Source organism: Anomaloglossus baeobatrachus, chromosome 2 (genome assembly GCF_048569485.1).
Source record: "Anomaloglossus baeobatrachus isolate aAnoBae1 chromosome 2, aAnoBae1.hap1, whole genome shotgun sequence".
NCBI classification, from domain to species: domain Eukaryota; kingdom Metazoa; phylum Chordata; class Amphibia; order Anura; family Aromobatidae; genus Anomaloglossus; species Anomaloglossus baeobatrachus.
The window spans coordinates 289,458,073-289,473,337 of record NC_134354.1 but is presented as its reverse complement, the minus strand read 5'-3'; the positions used below and the strand labels follow the sequence as shown (position 1 = coordinate 289,473,337).

General features: G+C 44.5%; 1 protein-coding gene across 1 annotated transcript in view; it reads right to left on the bottom strand.

Moving 5' to 3' along the window:
* The window catches only part of HEATR6 (HEAT repeat containing 6), a 140,370-nt gene that overhangs the window by 107,305 nt on the left and 17,800 nt on the right, over positions 1-15,265 (bottom strand). Inside the window, exon 3 of the mRNA XM_075335842.1 lies at positions 9,409-9,516. Coding sequence (XP_075191957.1) covers positions 9,409-9,516 — 108 coding nt within the window. The remainder of the gene's footprint in view (positions 1-9,408; positions 9,517-15,265) is intronic.

The following is a 15,265-nucleotide window of genomic DNA, read 5'->3' as shown; positions in this document are numbered from 1 at the left end:
CCTGCACGCAACCTTAGATCCTCACAAGATCTCCTTCTCTGCTCCTCTCTTATCTCCTCTTCCCACAATCGTGTACAAGATTTCTCCCGCGCATCCCCCATACTCTGGAACGCTCTACCTCAGCACATCAGACTCTCCACTACCATGGAAAGCTTCAAGAGGAACCTCAAGACCCACCTCTTCCAACAAGCCTACAGCCTACAATAGCCCTCAGTCCAGTAGACCACTGCACAACCAGCTCTGTCCTCACCTATTGTACCATCACCCATTCCCTGTAGACTGTGAGCCCTCGCGGGCAGGGTCCACTCTCCTCCTATACCAGTCTGTCTTGTACTGTTAATGATTGTTGTACGTATACCCTCTTTCACTTGTAAAGCGCCATGGAATAAATGGCGCTATAATAATAAATAATAATAATAATAATAATAATAATAATAATAATATATATATATATATATATATATATATATATATACACATATATATTCTGATTTGTTTTCAAACTGTTTTTATACGTCTGCAATTACACAATTACAAGCCCATTTAGTTTCCTATGTTAAAATATTAAAATGTATCCACACAAATCGGATGTAAGATGGATCGGACTGTAAGATGAACAGACTCATGATAGCTACAGGAGACATCACATGACCCTGTGCTACCATCGGATCCACGTGATCACATCATGTGACTTCCGATGGAGCAGTGTAAGTAAATGCTTACCGCGGCCCACTGTTAGATCGCGCTGTGACATTTTCACAGTGCGCTGTAAGGGTTTAACAGGCACGACTGGGTAGGGAATCTACTCGTGTCTGATAGCTGCACATGTCAGCTGTTCAAATCAGCTGATATGTGCAGCAATCACTGCCGGCGGCAGCAGGCAAGGATTAACCTGACACGATCCATGACGTACCCAGTACGTCATGTGTCATGAAGAGGTTAACCAGTTGTATCACACAAAATAGATAACATAACATTTCCTGCAGGTCTACTTTACAGCAGCACAATGTGTTCAAAGTTTAATCTAATTTTTCCAACAAGATTTACAAAATCATTTTTTTAGAAGCCCATGTGACACAAAATACCAAAAAGTGACACCATTTTCTAAACTAAACTTCCCAACTACTCATTCAAGAAGTTTAATAACCCTTCAGGTGCTTCACAGCAAGTAAAGCAATACAAAAGGGAAAAATTAAGATTTTACTTTTTCCAACAAAAATTTTACTTTAGCCCCTTCATTCCTTTTTTTTTTTTTTTTACAAGGGTAACAGGAGAAAATGGACTGTACAATATGTTGTGCAATTTCTCCTGATTGCATAGATACCCCAAATGTGGTGGAAAAGTAGCAGGGCTCGGAAGGGAGGGAGCGCCATTTCACTTTTTGAATGCAAAATTGGCTGGCATAGATAGGAGCCATGTCACATTTGCAGAGCTCCTGATGTGCCTAAACAGCGAAACCCCCCACAAATGATCCTATTTTAGAAACTACACCACTCAAGAAATATATCTAGAGGTGAGGTGTCAACTTTGAACCCGAAATATATCTAGAGGTGTGGTGTCAACTTTGAACCCTCAGGTACATCACAGAATTTTATAACATTGAAGCATGAAAATGGAAAAAAAAATGAATTTTCCAACAAAAATGTACCTTTAACCCCAAAGTTTTTGTTTTTGCAAGGGTAACTGGAGAAAATGGACCATACAGTTTATTGTGCAATTTCTCCTGCATAGACAGATATCCCAATAGAGGAGGAAAACTACTGTTTGGGTGCACGGCATGGCTCGAAAAGTGCTATTTGAGTTTTTGGAGCGCCATTTTGCATGGAATAGATTGTGGACGCCATGTCACATATGAAAAGCCCCTGCCATGCCAAAACAGCAGAAGCCACCATAAGTGAACCCATTCTGGAAAATACACGGCTCAAATAATTCATTTAGGTGAGTAGTGAGCTATTTTAACCCTCAACTGATTCACAGAATTGTAGATCATTGCGCTGAGTTAATGTAAAATTATCATATTTTCAAAAAAGCATTGCTTTGGCCCAAAGTTTTAATTTTCAAAAGGGATAATAGGAGAAAAAGAATGGTAAAATGTGTTGTGCAATTTCTCCCGAGTATGTCAATCCCCCCCATATGTGGTCGAAAACTACTTTTGAGGCACACTGCAAAGTGAAGAAGGGAAGGAGCCATATTGGCATTCAGATTTAGATTGAATGGTGTGGGGGTGCCATGTAACATTGGCAGAGCCCCAGAGGTGCCAGAACAGCAGAAATCCCAAATAAGTCATGCCATTTTACAAACTGCACCCCTCAATGAATTCATCTAGGGGTGCAAATGAACATCACACATGTGCCACAGAACTTTATACCATTGGGTGATGAAGAAAAAATAATTACATTTTTAGCACAAAAAAATGGCTTTAGCCCCATATTTATGGTTTCACATGGGGAAACGGGGAAAAATGACATCAAAATCAAAATTTGTCACACAAATTTCTACTAAACGTGTCAATATCCTATGTGTAGCTATACAGTATTGCTTAACCTCAAGGCGAGACTTAGGAGGGAAGGAGGGCTATTTGAATCTTGGAGCAAAGATTTTCCTAAAATAATTTTTAGACAGCATATACAGAGTCCCCAAGTGCCAGAAATCAGAAACCACCTCAAATGACCCCATTTAGACTCCATGGATGTTTTCCAGAAACAAACAGCAATAGATGTTGCTGAGTGAAAATTGCAAATCTATCATTGTAGTGCCCAGTACATTGTGATTTTAGAGATACACACCCTGTAAATAAAGCAGGCTCTCCTCACTACAATAATACCAAACGTGGATGCTAAATGGGGTTTAGGTACTCTGTGGGGCTCAGAAGCAATGCGCATTTGGATTTGGGAGCACAGGTTTTGCTGGATTTGTTTTGGGGGAGCCATAACGCCTTTCCAGAGCCTTTGTGTTACTAGTAAAGTGAAAAACCCCTATATTTCTACTGACAGATGATGGACCTGAGTGGCGACTTGTTTTTTTTGTGTAATGACTTGGATCTTTTATTGGGAACATTTTCCGCAACATTTCAGATCACATTTATCTCCTGTGCTCTACCCTGAGCACTTACATTGGGGTTTTCATCTAAATTGCCGTATAACAGGATTCAGATGACACCAAGGGATCCGTTAACTATGATGAGGTAGAAGAGTAACTCTGGACTCCGTCTAACCTCTGTTCAGCATTGTCCTTTTCAGAAAAGCACAAATTTGGTTGACTGCGCTTTTATGCACCATTGAGATGGACACCGCCAGATTGTAAGCAGACCAAGTGCAAAATGACTCCCTCTGCCTCATAGAATCGTCTGTCAGAGGTTTAATCTGTATCACATATTTCATAGATTTATAGGTAAATACCGGTGTAACTCCTCAGTGTAGAGCACAGGATAAAAGTAAGCTGAGCCTGACTGCGATCGTTGGAAGAATGAATGAACTTGATCCAACCAGGTCTCGATGTTGCAGGTGAGAACTAGAGTTCTAGACTGGAATCCCTGCATTTGCGGTACTCCGAGGGTCCGGATCCCAGCCTGACCGTCGACTATAGGGAAACGTAAGCGCTGCACAATTGCAGGAATCAATGTGTATCTACAGTGGGCGGTTGTGTCTCAGGTACACGTCTTCTGAACTTCCGGTCATGCGCAGTGCGCCTAATAAGGCCGGGAAGTGTAGACCCTGCTTCTGATGTGGCCAAAATGAGCTGTGCTTATGCGCGAGCTTTCCAGGAGCTGGCAGTGAAACCGGCTCATGGAAATTATGTTATCATGCCCACAGGAGCGTAATAACATGGACAGAAGACCGACTAGTGGAATTAATGCCCATTCGACTAGTCAAACTAATTAGCTAATTAGCATAGGTAAAGCAAAGTTTATGTCTTTTTTTAAACATTCATATTAGTGAATAAAATTATACAGGGCTGGTTAGGGAGGGAATTTGGGCACACATGTATCAATGCTGCAGGGTTGGAAAGCATAGGGGGCATGACTGGTTCCCTCTAAGGTAGGGGTGGGGAACCTTTTTTCTGCCAGGGGCCAGCTGGAAATTTCTTCCATCATTCGGGGGCCGCACAAAATGATCAACTTGAAAATTACCCTGGTATGTTTGGTCAAACAATTAACTCACTACAGTATAGTGGCTGGAGCTTCTTCTTGCAGCTGAGATTTTGATCTTGTTGCTACTCACAACTTTTTTTCCAGGTTTGTGTCGGCGGGGACTGTTGTATAAACACCACATAGGAGATGCTGGGGGCATATACATACACTGGATGCAAACACATCACAGTAGGGGCTGGGGGCATATACAGTGCCTTGCGAAAGTATTCGGCCCCCTTGAATTTTTCAACCTTTTCCCACATTTCAGGCTTCAAACATAAAAGATAAAAATTTTAATTTTATGGTAAAGAATCAACAACAAATGGGACACAATTGTAAAGTTGAACGAAATTTATTGCTTATTTTAAACTTTTGTAAAAAATAATAAACTGAAAATTGGGGTGTGCAATATTATTCGTCCCCTTTACTTACAGTGCAGCAAACTCACTCCAGAAGTTCAGTGAGGATCTCTGAATGATCCAATGTTGTCCTAAATGACTGATGATGATAAATATAAGCCACCTGTGTGTAATCAAGTCTCCGTAAAATGGAACCTGCTCTGTGATAGTCTCAGTGTTCGGTTTAAAGCGCAGAGAGCATCACGAAGACCAAGGAACACAACAGGCAGGTCCGTGATGCTGTTGTGGAGAAGTTTAAAGCCGGTTTTGGTTACAAAAAGATTTCCACATCCCAAGAAGCACTGTGCAAGCGATCATATTGAAATGGAAGGAGTATCATACCACTGCAAATCTAGCAAGACCTGGACGTCCCTCAAAAATGTCACCTCAAACAAGGAGAAGACTGATCAGAGATGCAGCCAAGAGGCCCATGATCACTTTGGATGAACTGCAAAGATCTACAGCTGAGGTGGGAGAGTCTGTCCATAGGACAACAATCAATCATACACTGCACAAATCTGGCCTTTATGGAAGAGTGGAAATAAGAAAGCCATTTCTCAAAGATATCCATAAAAAGTGTTGTTTAAAGTTTGCCACAAGCCACCTGAGAGACACACCAAACATGTGGAAGAAGGTGCTCTGGTCAGATGAAACCAAAATCAAACTATTTGGGCACAATGCCAAACGATATGTTTGGCGTAAAAGCAACACAGCTCATCACCCTGAACACACCATCCCCACTGTCAAACATGGTGGTGTAGTAGTTTGACAGTGGGGATGGTGTGTTCAGGGTGATGAGTTTGGGCCTGCTTTTCTTCAGCAGGGACAGGGAAGATGGATAAAATTGATGGGAAGATAGATGGAGCCAATACAGGACCATTCTTGAAGAAAACCTGTTAGAGTCTGCAAAAGACCTGAGAACTGGGACGGAGATTTGTCTTTCAACACAATGATCCAAAACAAAGCAAAATCTACAATGGAATGCGTCACAAATAAACATATCCAGGTGTTAGAATGGCCAAGTCAAAGTCCAGACCTGAATCAAATCGAGAATCTGTGGAAAGAGCTGAAAACTGCTGTTCACAAACGCTCTCCATCCAACCTCACTCAGCTCGAGCTGTTTGCAAAAGGAAGAATGGGCGAGAATTTCAGTCTCTCGATGTGCAAAACTGATAGAGACATACCCCAAGTGACTTGCAGCTGTAATCGTAGCAAAAGGTGGCGCTACAAAGTATTAACTTAAAGAGGGCGAATAATATTGCACGTCCCAATTTTCAGTTTATTATTTTTTTTTATAAAAGTTTAAAATAAGCAATAAATTTCGTTCAACTTCACAATTGTGTCCCGCTTGTTGTTGATTCTTTACCATAAAAAAATTTAATTTTATCTTTATGTTTGAAGCCTGAAATGTGAAAAAAGGTTGAAAAATTCAAGGGGGGGGGGGAAATACTTTCGCAAGGCACTGTACATCACAGGAGATGCTGGGGGCATATATATTACAGAATGGCTAGGAGGAATATACATCACAGGAGAGGCTGTGGGCATATATACATCACAGGGGAGGGCTGGGAAAAATACAGTGTGGGCAATAAGTATGGATACACCCTGATAAAATGGAAGTGGTTGCTGATCTCACCTTACCGTTTGTGACATATTAGTACATGGGAGGGGTCAAACATTTGAGGCCGGGTGACGCCTATGGTGGCCATCTGCAAAGCCGCCATTTTTAATTCAACTTTACTTTTTTCAATGGGAAGGGGGTGATGTGACACATCAAACACAGAATTGCACAAGAAAAACAATGGTGTGCTTATTTTTAACATCGCTTTATTCATTACTGAGTTATTGATACGTTTGTGACATGGAACAATGAGTTTAACCCACTAAAGGATAAGCTCAAAGTGCTGCCCATTGTGTTGAATTGTCAACGCGATTCTCTTATACAACTCTTGACACACCAAGAGCAATACTGCAGATCCAGGATGTGGGGCACCTGAAACAACGGATACAGGAGCCCTGTGGTAGCATTTCTTCTGCGGTATTGCTCTCTGTGTGTCAAGAGTGGGAGAAGAGAATCGTGTTGACAATTCAACACAATGGACAGCACTTTGAGCACATCCTTTCGTAGGTTACTGTCGTTTATCCAATGTCACAAACGTGTCAAAAACTTGATAATGAATAAAGCTACGTTAAAAATTAGCACACCATTGTTTTTCTTGTTAATTCTCTGTGTTTGTCACATGACCTCCTTCCCATTAAAGAAAGTGAAGTTGAATTCAAAATGGCGGCTTTGCAGAGGACCGCCATGGGCGTCAGCTGTCCTCAAATGTTTGGCCCCTCCCATGTAGTAATATGCCACAAACCATAAGGTGTTATCAGCAACCACTTCCATTTTATTAGGGTGTATCCATACTTATGGCTCACCCTGTACATCACGGGGGAGGGCCGCAAAAACTAGACGTCGCTGGGGGGGGCACAGAGAGCCCTGGTGGAGGCTGGGGGGGCACAGAGAGCCCTGGTGGAGGCTGGGGGGGGCACAGAGAGCCCTGGTGGAGGCTGGGGGGGGCACAGAGAGCCCTGGTGGAGGCTGGGGGGGCACAGAGAGCCCTGGTGGAGGCTGGGGGGGCACAGAGAGCCCTGGTGGAGGCTGGGGGGGCACAGAGAGCCCTGGTGGAGGCTGGGGGGGGCACAGAGAGCCCTGGTGGAGGCTGGGGGGGGGGCACAGAGAGCCCTGGTGGAGGCTGGGGGGGGCACAGAGAGCCCTGGTGGAGGCTGGGGGGGCACAGAAAGCCCTGGTGGAGGCTGGGGGGGGGCGCAGAGAGCCCTGGTGGAGGCTGGGGGGGGGCGCAGAGAGCCCTGGTGGAGGCTGGGGGGGGCGCAGAGAGCCCTGGTGGAGGCTGGGGGGGGCGCAGAGAGCCCTGGTGGAGGCTGGGGGGGCGCAGAGAGCCCTGGTGGAGGCTGGGGGGGCGCAGAGAGCCCTGGTGGAGGCTGGGGGGCACAGAGAGCCCTGGTGGAGGCTGGGGGGCACAGAGAGCCCTGGTGGAGGCTGGGGGGCACAGAGAGCCCTGGTGGAGGCTGGGGGGCACAGAGAGCCCTGGTGGAGGCTGGGGGGCACAGAAAGCCCTGGTGGAGGCTGGGGGGCACAGAGAGCCCTGGTGGAGGCTGGGGGGCACAGAGAGCCCTGGTGGAGGCTGGGGGGCACAGAGAGCCCTGGTGGAGGCTGGGGGGCACAGAGAGCCCTGGTGGAGGCTGGGGGGCACAGAGAGCCCTGGTGGAGGCTGGGGGGCACAGAGAGCCCTGGTGGAGGCTGGGGGGCACAGAGAGCCCTGGTGGAGGCTGGGGGGCACAGAGAGCCCTGGTGGAGGCTGGGGGGCACAGAGAGCCCTGGTGGAGGCTGGGGGGCACAGAGAGCCCTGGTGGAGGCTGGGGGGCACAGAGAGCCCTGGTGGAGGCTGGGGGGCACAGAGAGCCCTGGGCAGCAAGGACAGCCCTGAGGGACGCTGCGGCAGCCGTTCCACTTCCGTTAGAAGTGAGTGCATTGCGAGCCTACCCTGCCCACAAAGTACATCCACACGCTGGCACAGGCCAGAGTGAGGATGTAATCCTCCAGTGTAATAATCACAGCGTTCAGCATTAAACTTTGTGTGCAGGGTTTAAAGGGCCGGCAGGACGTGGCTGCCGCCCGTGCACTGCGGTCCCTGGAAATCTGCCTGGGGGCCGAAGAAAAAGGTCATCCCCACTCTAAGGTAATTCAAATATACAAATTCAAAGTATGAAAATTGAGAATTTTCATACAATTTCAATGTTTTTCATTAAACGCAAATCATATTGACCTGAATTTACAATGAAGAAAACAGAAGGGGTTACAGAAAAGCAATCTTAGCATAATTGGGATACGTAGAAGCATTCAAGAGTTGTTGCCACAGAAAGTGACACTTTTCAAATTTCAAAAATTTGGCGTATTAAGGAAGGTGAAAACTGACTTCAGCGGAAAGGGTTTTTTATAAAAAAGGAAAAAAAAGGTTGTTTTTTTTCCAAAATATACATTTGTCTCACTTGAAAACTTGATCCTTAGATCGCATTGGTAATACACTGAACTAATCATGTATTTAAAAAAAAAAATAAAAAAAAAAAGTGGCCCCTGATGGATATCTTATGACTTGCACATTAGGTTGCAATGTGACCCATACACTTGCATTACACTTCAATGCAGCAACGGCTCATAGTGATCTTTAACCGCAGGGCCTGTAGCCATATACAGACAGGCAGCGCAATTGACCAAGCCTCAGTTTCTTATTGGACTGTGATATATGGAAGACCCCGATGCCATTGTTAGGCCTATGGTTTGCATGGCAGATATCGGCACCAGTGACCACATTGTGGGTAGCCCTCATTCTTAGGCTGTGTGCCCACGTAGCGTGTTTTTATGCAGTTACGCTGCGTCCTGCGTCCCCAGCACAATCTATGAAGATTGTGCCTAATCCATGCCCACGTGGCGTATGCAGGTGCCGCTCTGTCTATGGGAGAGGCTGCATCCAGAGCGCATGAAATCGGCTTTTCATTACAGACTGTTTCTGCAGCGATTTGAATCGCACGTGTGCTGTTCAAATCGCTGCAGAAATTCCTGCAGGGACAGAACGCAATGTGGGCACATAGCCCTACATGCAGTGGTTGATCTTGCCCATGGCATGTAGAGTGCGCAATCTCTTCTGCTATATCTTTACCAGCAGAGGGCATTGAATGCCTTTAGGCAGTATTCCCAGGATAACAACTTCATGGTGAGATTCAATGGCTTCTCACATCTTTACTAGAGAATAGCACGTCCTTTAAAATGTGAAAAGCCAATGAGATGACCGGATGTGTCTAAAATATGTTTCTTACCTGAAGTCTGTTGAGCAAATAATGTATAAGCTGGCACACTTTGCTGACAAGATGTTCTTGACTCAGTTGAACCAGGCGACAAGCTTGAACTAGCAAGGCACAGACCTCCTAGAGTAATAAGAGGACAGGACAATCACAATTGGGAAGACTTCATCTCTCATACCCATAGAACATGACAACAATGAGATATTGGATTATGTTTGCAGGAACTGTATACCACTTCTAGATCTGAGGTTTACAGAATGACTAGCAATTTTATCCTTGAGACAATTATTGACAGACAGTTGCTGTGTTAAGATTAAATTAATTTAATGATGTACCTTTCTGGGAAGTCTGGTAGCCTGCCAATATGGCCACTTTATCCACATCTGCCTAATTGTGTAGCTATTCATATCCTTATAATGTAAACTGGAAAAATCCCAGAAGCCAATAAGCGTATAAATTTACAGCTAGTTCCTAAAGCAAGCAAAGCCACAAACCTTATAGAGCTAATCCAGCCACCAGCTGCTTGTCAGATCCCCCATACATAGGTTCACCATCAGGAGATTGCTCAACAGCATGATGAATTCCAACATGCCCGAGACTTCTCTGCTCACATCTTCCATTAGGGCAGTCAGGCGATGTCTGAATGAAGCCTTACCTCTAGATCACAGACCAAGTGCCTAACATTGTGAAGATCCTCCTGGCAAATCATGGCATTTCACTAAAGACCGGCCAAGGTCAAGGTCTACAGTACTGACCCTATTCTTAAACAAAAGCTTGATGAGGATGTGCCAAATTAAAAAAAACAAAACAAAAAAAACAAACAAAAAACACTACCCAGCTGAAAGCCATTGATAGGATGTATTTGGCTTGCAGCAATGTTTAGGCAGGTGGCTTGTGTCAAAGTAAAATCCATCTGTTGTATCCAAGGTTTCCTAGAGAACTATTAGCCAAAACATGCCACACCGCCAGCTTGCCTCTTTTTCATAGTGAATTCTTGTGCTAGCTCTTCTACAGGTAAATAATGCACATGCACCTAGCCACTGATAAAATGCAAAAACAAATAGAATAAATCACAAGGTCACCCTTTTCAATTGTTCCGTGGTCCAGTTCTAATGCTCGTGTGCAAAGTGTATTTTTTTGGTAGTGGACAGGGGTCAACAACATGGGCACTACAACTTGTCACAGTTATTATGCACTGTGTTCTGATCCTTTTCTACTATTACCAGCATAAAATTGGGTTGTTCCCTATAAACTTCTCCACTGGCTGCAGTATTTTATTTGCCTTTTCTCGGTCCACCGTTGAGTGTCAGCGCTATTCCCAGTGTCTGGCATTGACATCACCTTCACAGATAGGCAGCGAATCCCTGAGCTCAGCAAGGGTACAGCTAGCATTAGGGATTTGGCCATTCTCTGAGCCGGCTGTCAGCTGCCTTAGAAAACGCAAAGAACTCCGGCTCTAAGTACCGGCGCAAGATCAATTGAAGAAGCCCTGGCCACAAGTACTTCTGGATCAGGGCAACATTAGCAGCGTGATCAGGTCATCTGATTGTGCTGCCGACGTCACTCTTTGGTGCTCCACAGGCGTGTGGTAAGCACTCCAATGGAGCAGAAGACATTGAAAAGTTATTGTAATAGAGAGCAGATGAAATTTAAGAAAATAGTATGAGGAGCTGGGGGAAGTTGGGAAATGGGTACAAACACAGTATGGAGAGCAAGGGAAGGGTACAGACACAGCATGAGGACCAAGTAGGTAGGGATGGGTGCATTATCAGCATGGGAGATGTATGAAGAGACAGTATGGAAAGTGAGGGTGGCTGGAATGGGTGTGGACACAGTTTGGGGAGTGAGGTGGACGATGTATGATGAAACAGTATTGAGGGAGATAAATGCAGACAGTATAGGGAGTGATTAAGGGTGGAAAGTATGACAAAACAGTACTGTGAGCGGGGGGAGGGGGAGGATTGCTGTGGACACATTACAGGGCGGGAGGGTGGTGGTAATATATGAGGAAACAGTATGGAGGAGGGCGGGAATTGGTGCAGACACATGGGAATATATGCGGGGGGGATATATGAGGAAATAATATGGCTAGTGCAGACATTATGTTGACCGAGGGTGGAGAATGTACAGTATGGGGATGTACATGTGTGTGAGGAAACCGTATAGTGAACAAGGGGAGGCATGGGTGCGGACAAAGTATGAGGAGGTGGGGAGGGGGAAGGGTATGGACACAGTATGAGGAGTGAGGGGGAGGGTGGGTGCGGAAACAGTAAAGGGAGCAGGTGTGATATGTCTGATGATGACATAAAATACCACTTCCAGCATCTCTTGCTTACTGTTAAGGACCTACTGGGATTACAGGGGCATACGATACAAATGTATATGGGACTGACCTGATATTGTAATTGATGTACTATTAACTGATGGTGGTCCTGGTAATGCATTCTTGTTCAGCTGGTGGTTCTGGTCAGGGCTGTGGAGTCGGAATAAAATGGACCGACTCATATAATAAATTAGGTACAGTAATTCAATGCAGTATGTGCTGAATATTATTTTTGGTCAATGGACACAGGTGGCTGAATTGAAGGAATTGCTTCATCACCCATTTACAGTGACTAAAAAACTACAAGCTGAGGATTTAACTCCAGGCATTTTCATAAAGGAGTAGAAGAGTCTCTGGACTCTTGCCAAACATAACCTATGGACCCCTTTCCCAGGTTAACCCCTTGAAGTCACAGCCATCCAGAGACCTACATCTATCTATTTACACATATGTTTACCTGGGATACTTCCGTGCTGATGTGGTAAACCCCCTTTGCTCTCTAACTCAGGTACAGCAATACATCATTAGAGACCCACATTTCCTATGTGATACCAGACCGTGCGGGATTCACATATACCAATTGAGATCATCCTTACCAACCCTGAGGACATCCACTTTCCTGTCTTCAGTCTTTAGTCACAATATAGTCTACTTGATTGCTTGTTTGACCAGTCTCCTCCATATACAGCAAACTGCTGCAAATACTCATCTTCAATTGAATAATCCTGCACTTTTGCCGCTTCGACCTTTGTGACTATATATATGGTTGATCACGTACATATGTACCCTACATATAACCTGCTGAATCTAGTCTGTCCGACCTGAGGAAGGCCTTTCAGTCCGAAACGTCGTCACCTGGCGGACATTATTTTGTACAGCACTTTCTTCACGATTTTTTGCACTAATAAAAGAAAAGGATCTGAAATCAATTTTTTCGTGTATTTACTTCAAATACCCACTGGAAACGATTAGTGTGCCGGAGTTACCCCCCTTTTATTAACGTTCTTTCTTCTGAGCACCTATGTGGTGACGCGAGGTCTTTTTTCTACAATTCAGGACTAAAAAAAAACTACAAGCTGAGGATTTAACTCCTGGCATTTTCATAAAGAAGTAGAAGAATTTGATGTTTTTCTTGTCCCAAAGAGGAGGTTTAATAGCAGATGGCATTGCTGCTTCAATGAAACGGAGAGAGACGCTACTATTAGAAAATAAAATTCTTCTGGAAGTTGTGCATGTAGACCCAAGTCATCGTATATTGCTGGATGATCAACAGCTTACTAAAGGAAAAGAAGCTCTGACCGTGGTAGCAGTTAGGATGAGTGGCTACAGGACTGCCAAGAGCAAGAGGACATGTGTAATCAAATGCTACTGCTGCTATATCTTCAGCCTCATCAGATGAGTTTAATTTTGAAAAGTATTTGGATGACATAGAGCAGCAAAGCGTTGACACAGGGAAAAAGATTCCACTCCCATAGCAAACAGACTGACAATATTTCAGCAAAATATTGCACTTGCTCACAGAGAAGTAGAAGAGTTCAACCGTTTATTAAAACTGACTCTGGATGAGGCAATTGCTTTATAACCTGATGTTAGAGATGTTGCCCATGTGGTTACAGCTTTGGCACCAACCTTAGTGTAGAGAGGTTCTTCTCTGGCCTTAAAATAATTAGGTCATCTATGAAGGACGATCTGATGGAGGCCAAACAATTTCTCAGAACAAATTTATAGACTGCACAAATGTTATTACATACATTTTTTTTGAAAACTTTTTTTCCCCACTTACTGCACAGTGTATTGCACATTTACAATTTATTAAAGTTTTTTGTGTTCTAACGTTGTATTCCAATAAATACACATCACAAAAAAATAAAGTGAACACTAAAATACCACATCCTAGATCTCAGTGAATGGAATATTCCAGTTCCAAATCTTTATTCATTACATTGAGGACAATAAAACATGTAAATAAAAAAATAATTTCCCATAGAGATCTGTATTTGGAGTGATACTCAAAATCAAAGAGAAAAATCAAACTACAGGCTGATCCAACTTCAGTGGAGATGCCTCAAGACAAGGAAACGAGGCTCAGTAGTGTGTGTGGCCTCCACGTGCCTGTATGCCCTCTCAACAATGCCTGGGCATGCTCCCGCTGAGGCAGCGGATGTTCTCCTGAGGGATCTCTTCCCAGACCTGGATTAACACATCAGTCAACTCCTGGAATCTGCTCCATGTTCTTGACACTGTGCTGACAGACACAGCTAACCTTCTTGCCACAGCTCGCACTGATGTGCCATCCTGGATAAGCTGCACTACCTTTGCAACCTCTGTAGGTTGTAGACACTCCTTCATGCTACCTCTGAGGGTGAGAGCAATAAAATACAAAAGTGACCAAAATAACAGCCAAAAAGGATGAGAACAGAGAAATGGTCTGTGGTCACCATCTGCAGAAGCACTCCTTTATAGGGGGTGTCTTGCTAATAGCCTATCAATTCTACCTGTTGTCTGTGCCATTTGCACAACAGGAGGACAAATTGATTCACAATCAGTGTTTGTTCACAGCTGAACAGGTTGATTTCACTGAAATGTGACTGACTTAGGCTACATTCACACGAACGTTCCGTTTTTGCAGTCCGCAAAAAATGGTCCTGTTTCTCCAAGGATGCATCCGTGACAACTGCATTCATTCCATTCCGTATACGAGCCGTGTCACTTCCGTTTTTTCTGCGGACCGCAAAAAAAAAAAAATGGAATGAGGGTTACATACAGTCTATGGTATTTGGCCAGATGCTCGTCCCCATATAAAGTCTATGGGGAATAGAATCCGGCGCCAAGGGGTAGGAACAAGCGCTACATACTAACCGATCACAGAGACGACTCACACTGCTCCAACGGCAGCTCTTTTTTCTTCCCAAGCTGGCCACTGATTAGGCTCATACATATTCACTGCTTCCCTGGCTCACTGAGTGACAGATGTCTGACTGCTACCAATCACAGCCGCCGGTGGGCGGTCCTATATCGTACAGTAAAATAAAAAAAATCATGTAAAAAAAAAAAAAAAAAAAACACACACACACACACACACAACACTGCAGTTGCCCCCAATTTTGATACCCAGCCAAAATAAAGCCTCAAAGCTGGAGGCTGGTCTTCTCACGCTGGGGAGACCCACATTATCAGGAGCCCCCCAGCCTAAAAATATCAGCCAGCAGCCGCCCGGACTTGCCGCATCTGTTAGATGCAACAGTCCCGGGACTTTACCAGGCTCTTCCCGACTGCCCTGGTGCGGTGGCAATCAGGGTAATAAGGAGTTAGTGGCAGCTATGGGCTGCTATTAAGTCTTAGAGTAGTGATAGCAGGCGTCTATGAGGCAACCCCCATCATTAATCTGTAAGTTAAAGTAAATAAACACAAACACCTAAAAAATACTTTATTTGAAATAAAAGACAAAAAAGCACCTTCTTTCACCACTTTATTAACACCCCAAACACCCCTCCAGGTCCGACGCAATCCACACGAGGTCCCATGACACTTCCAACACTTCTACATCTG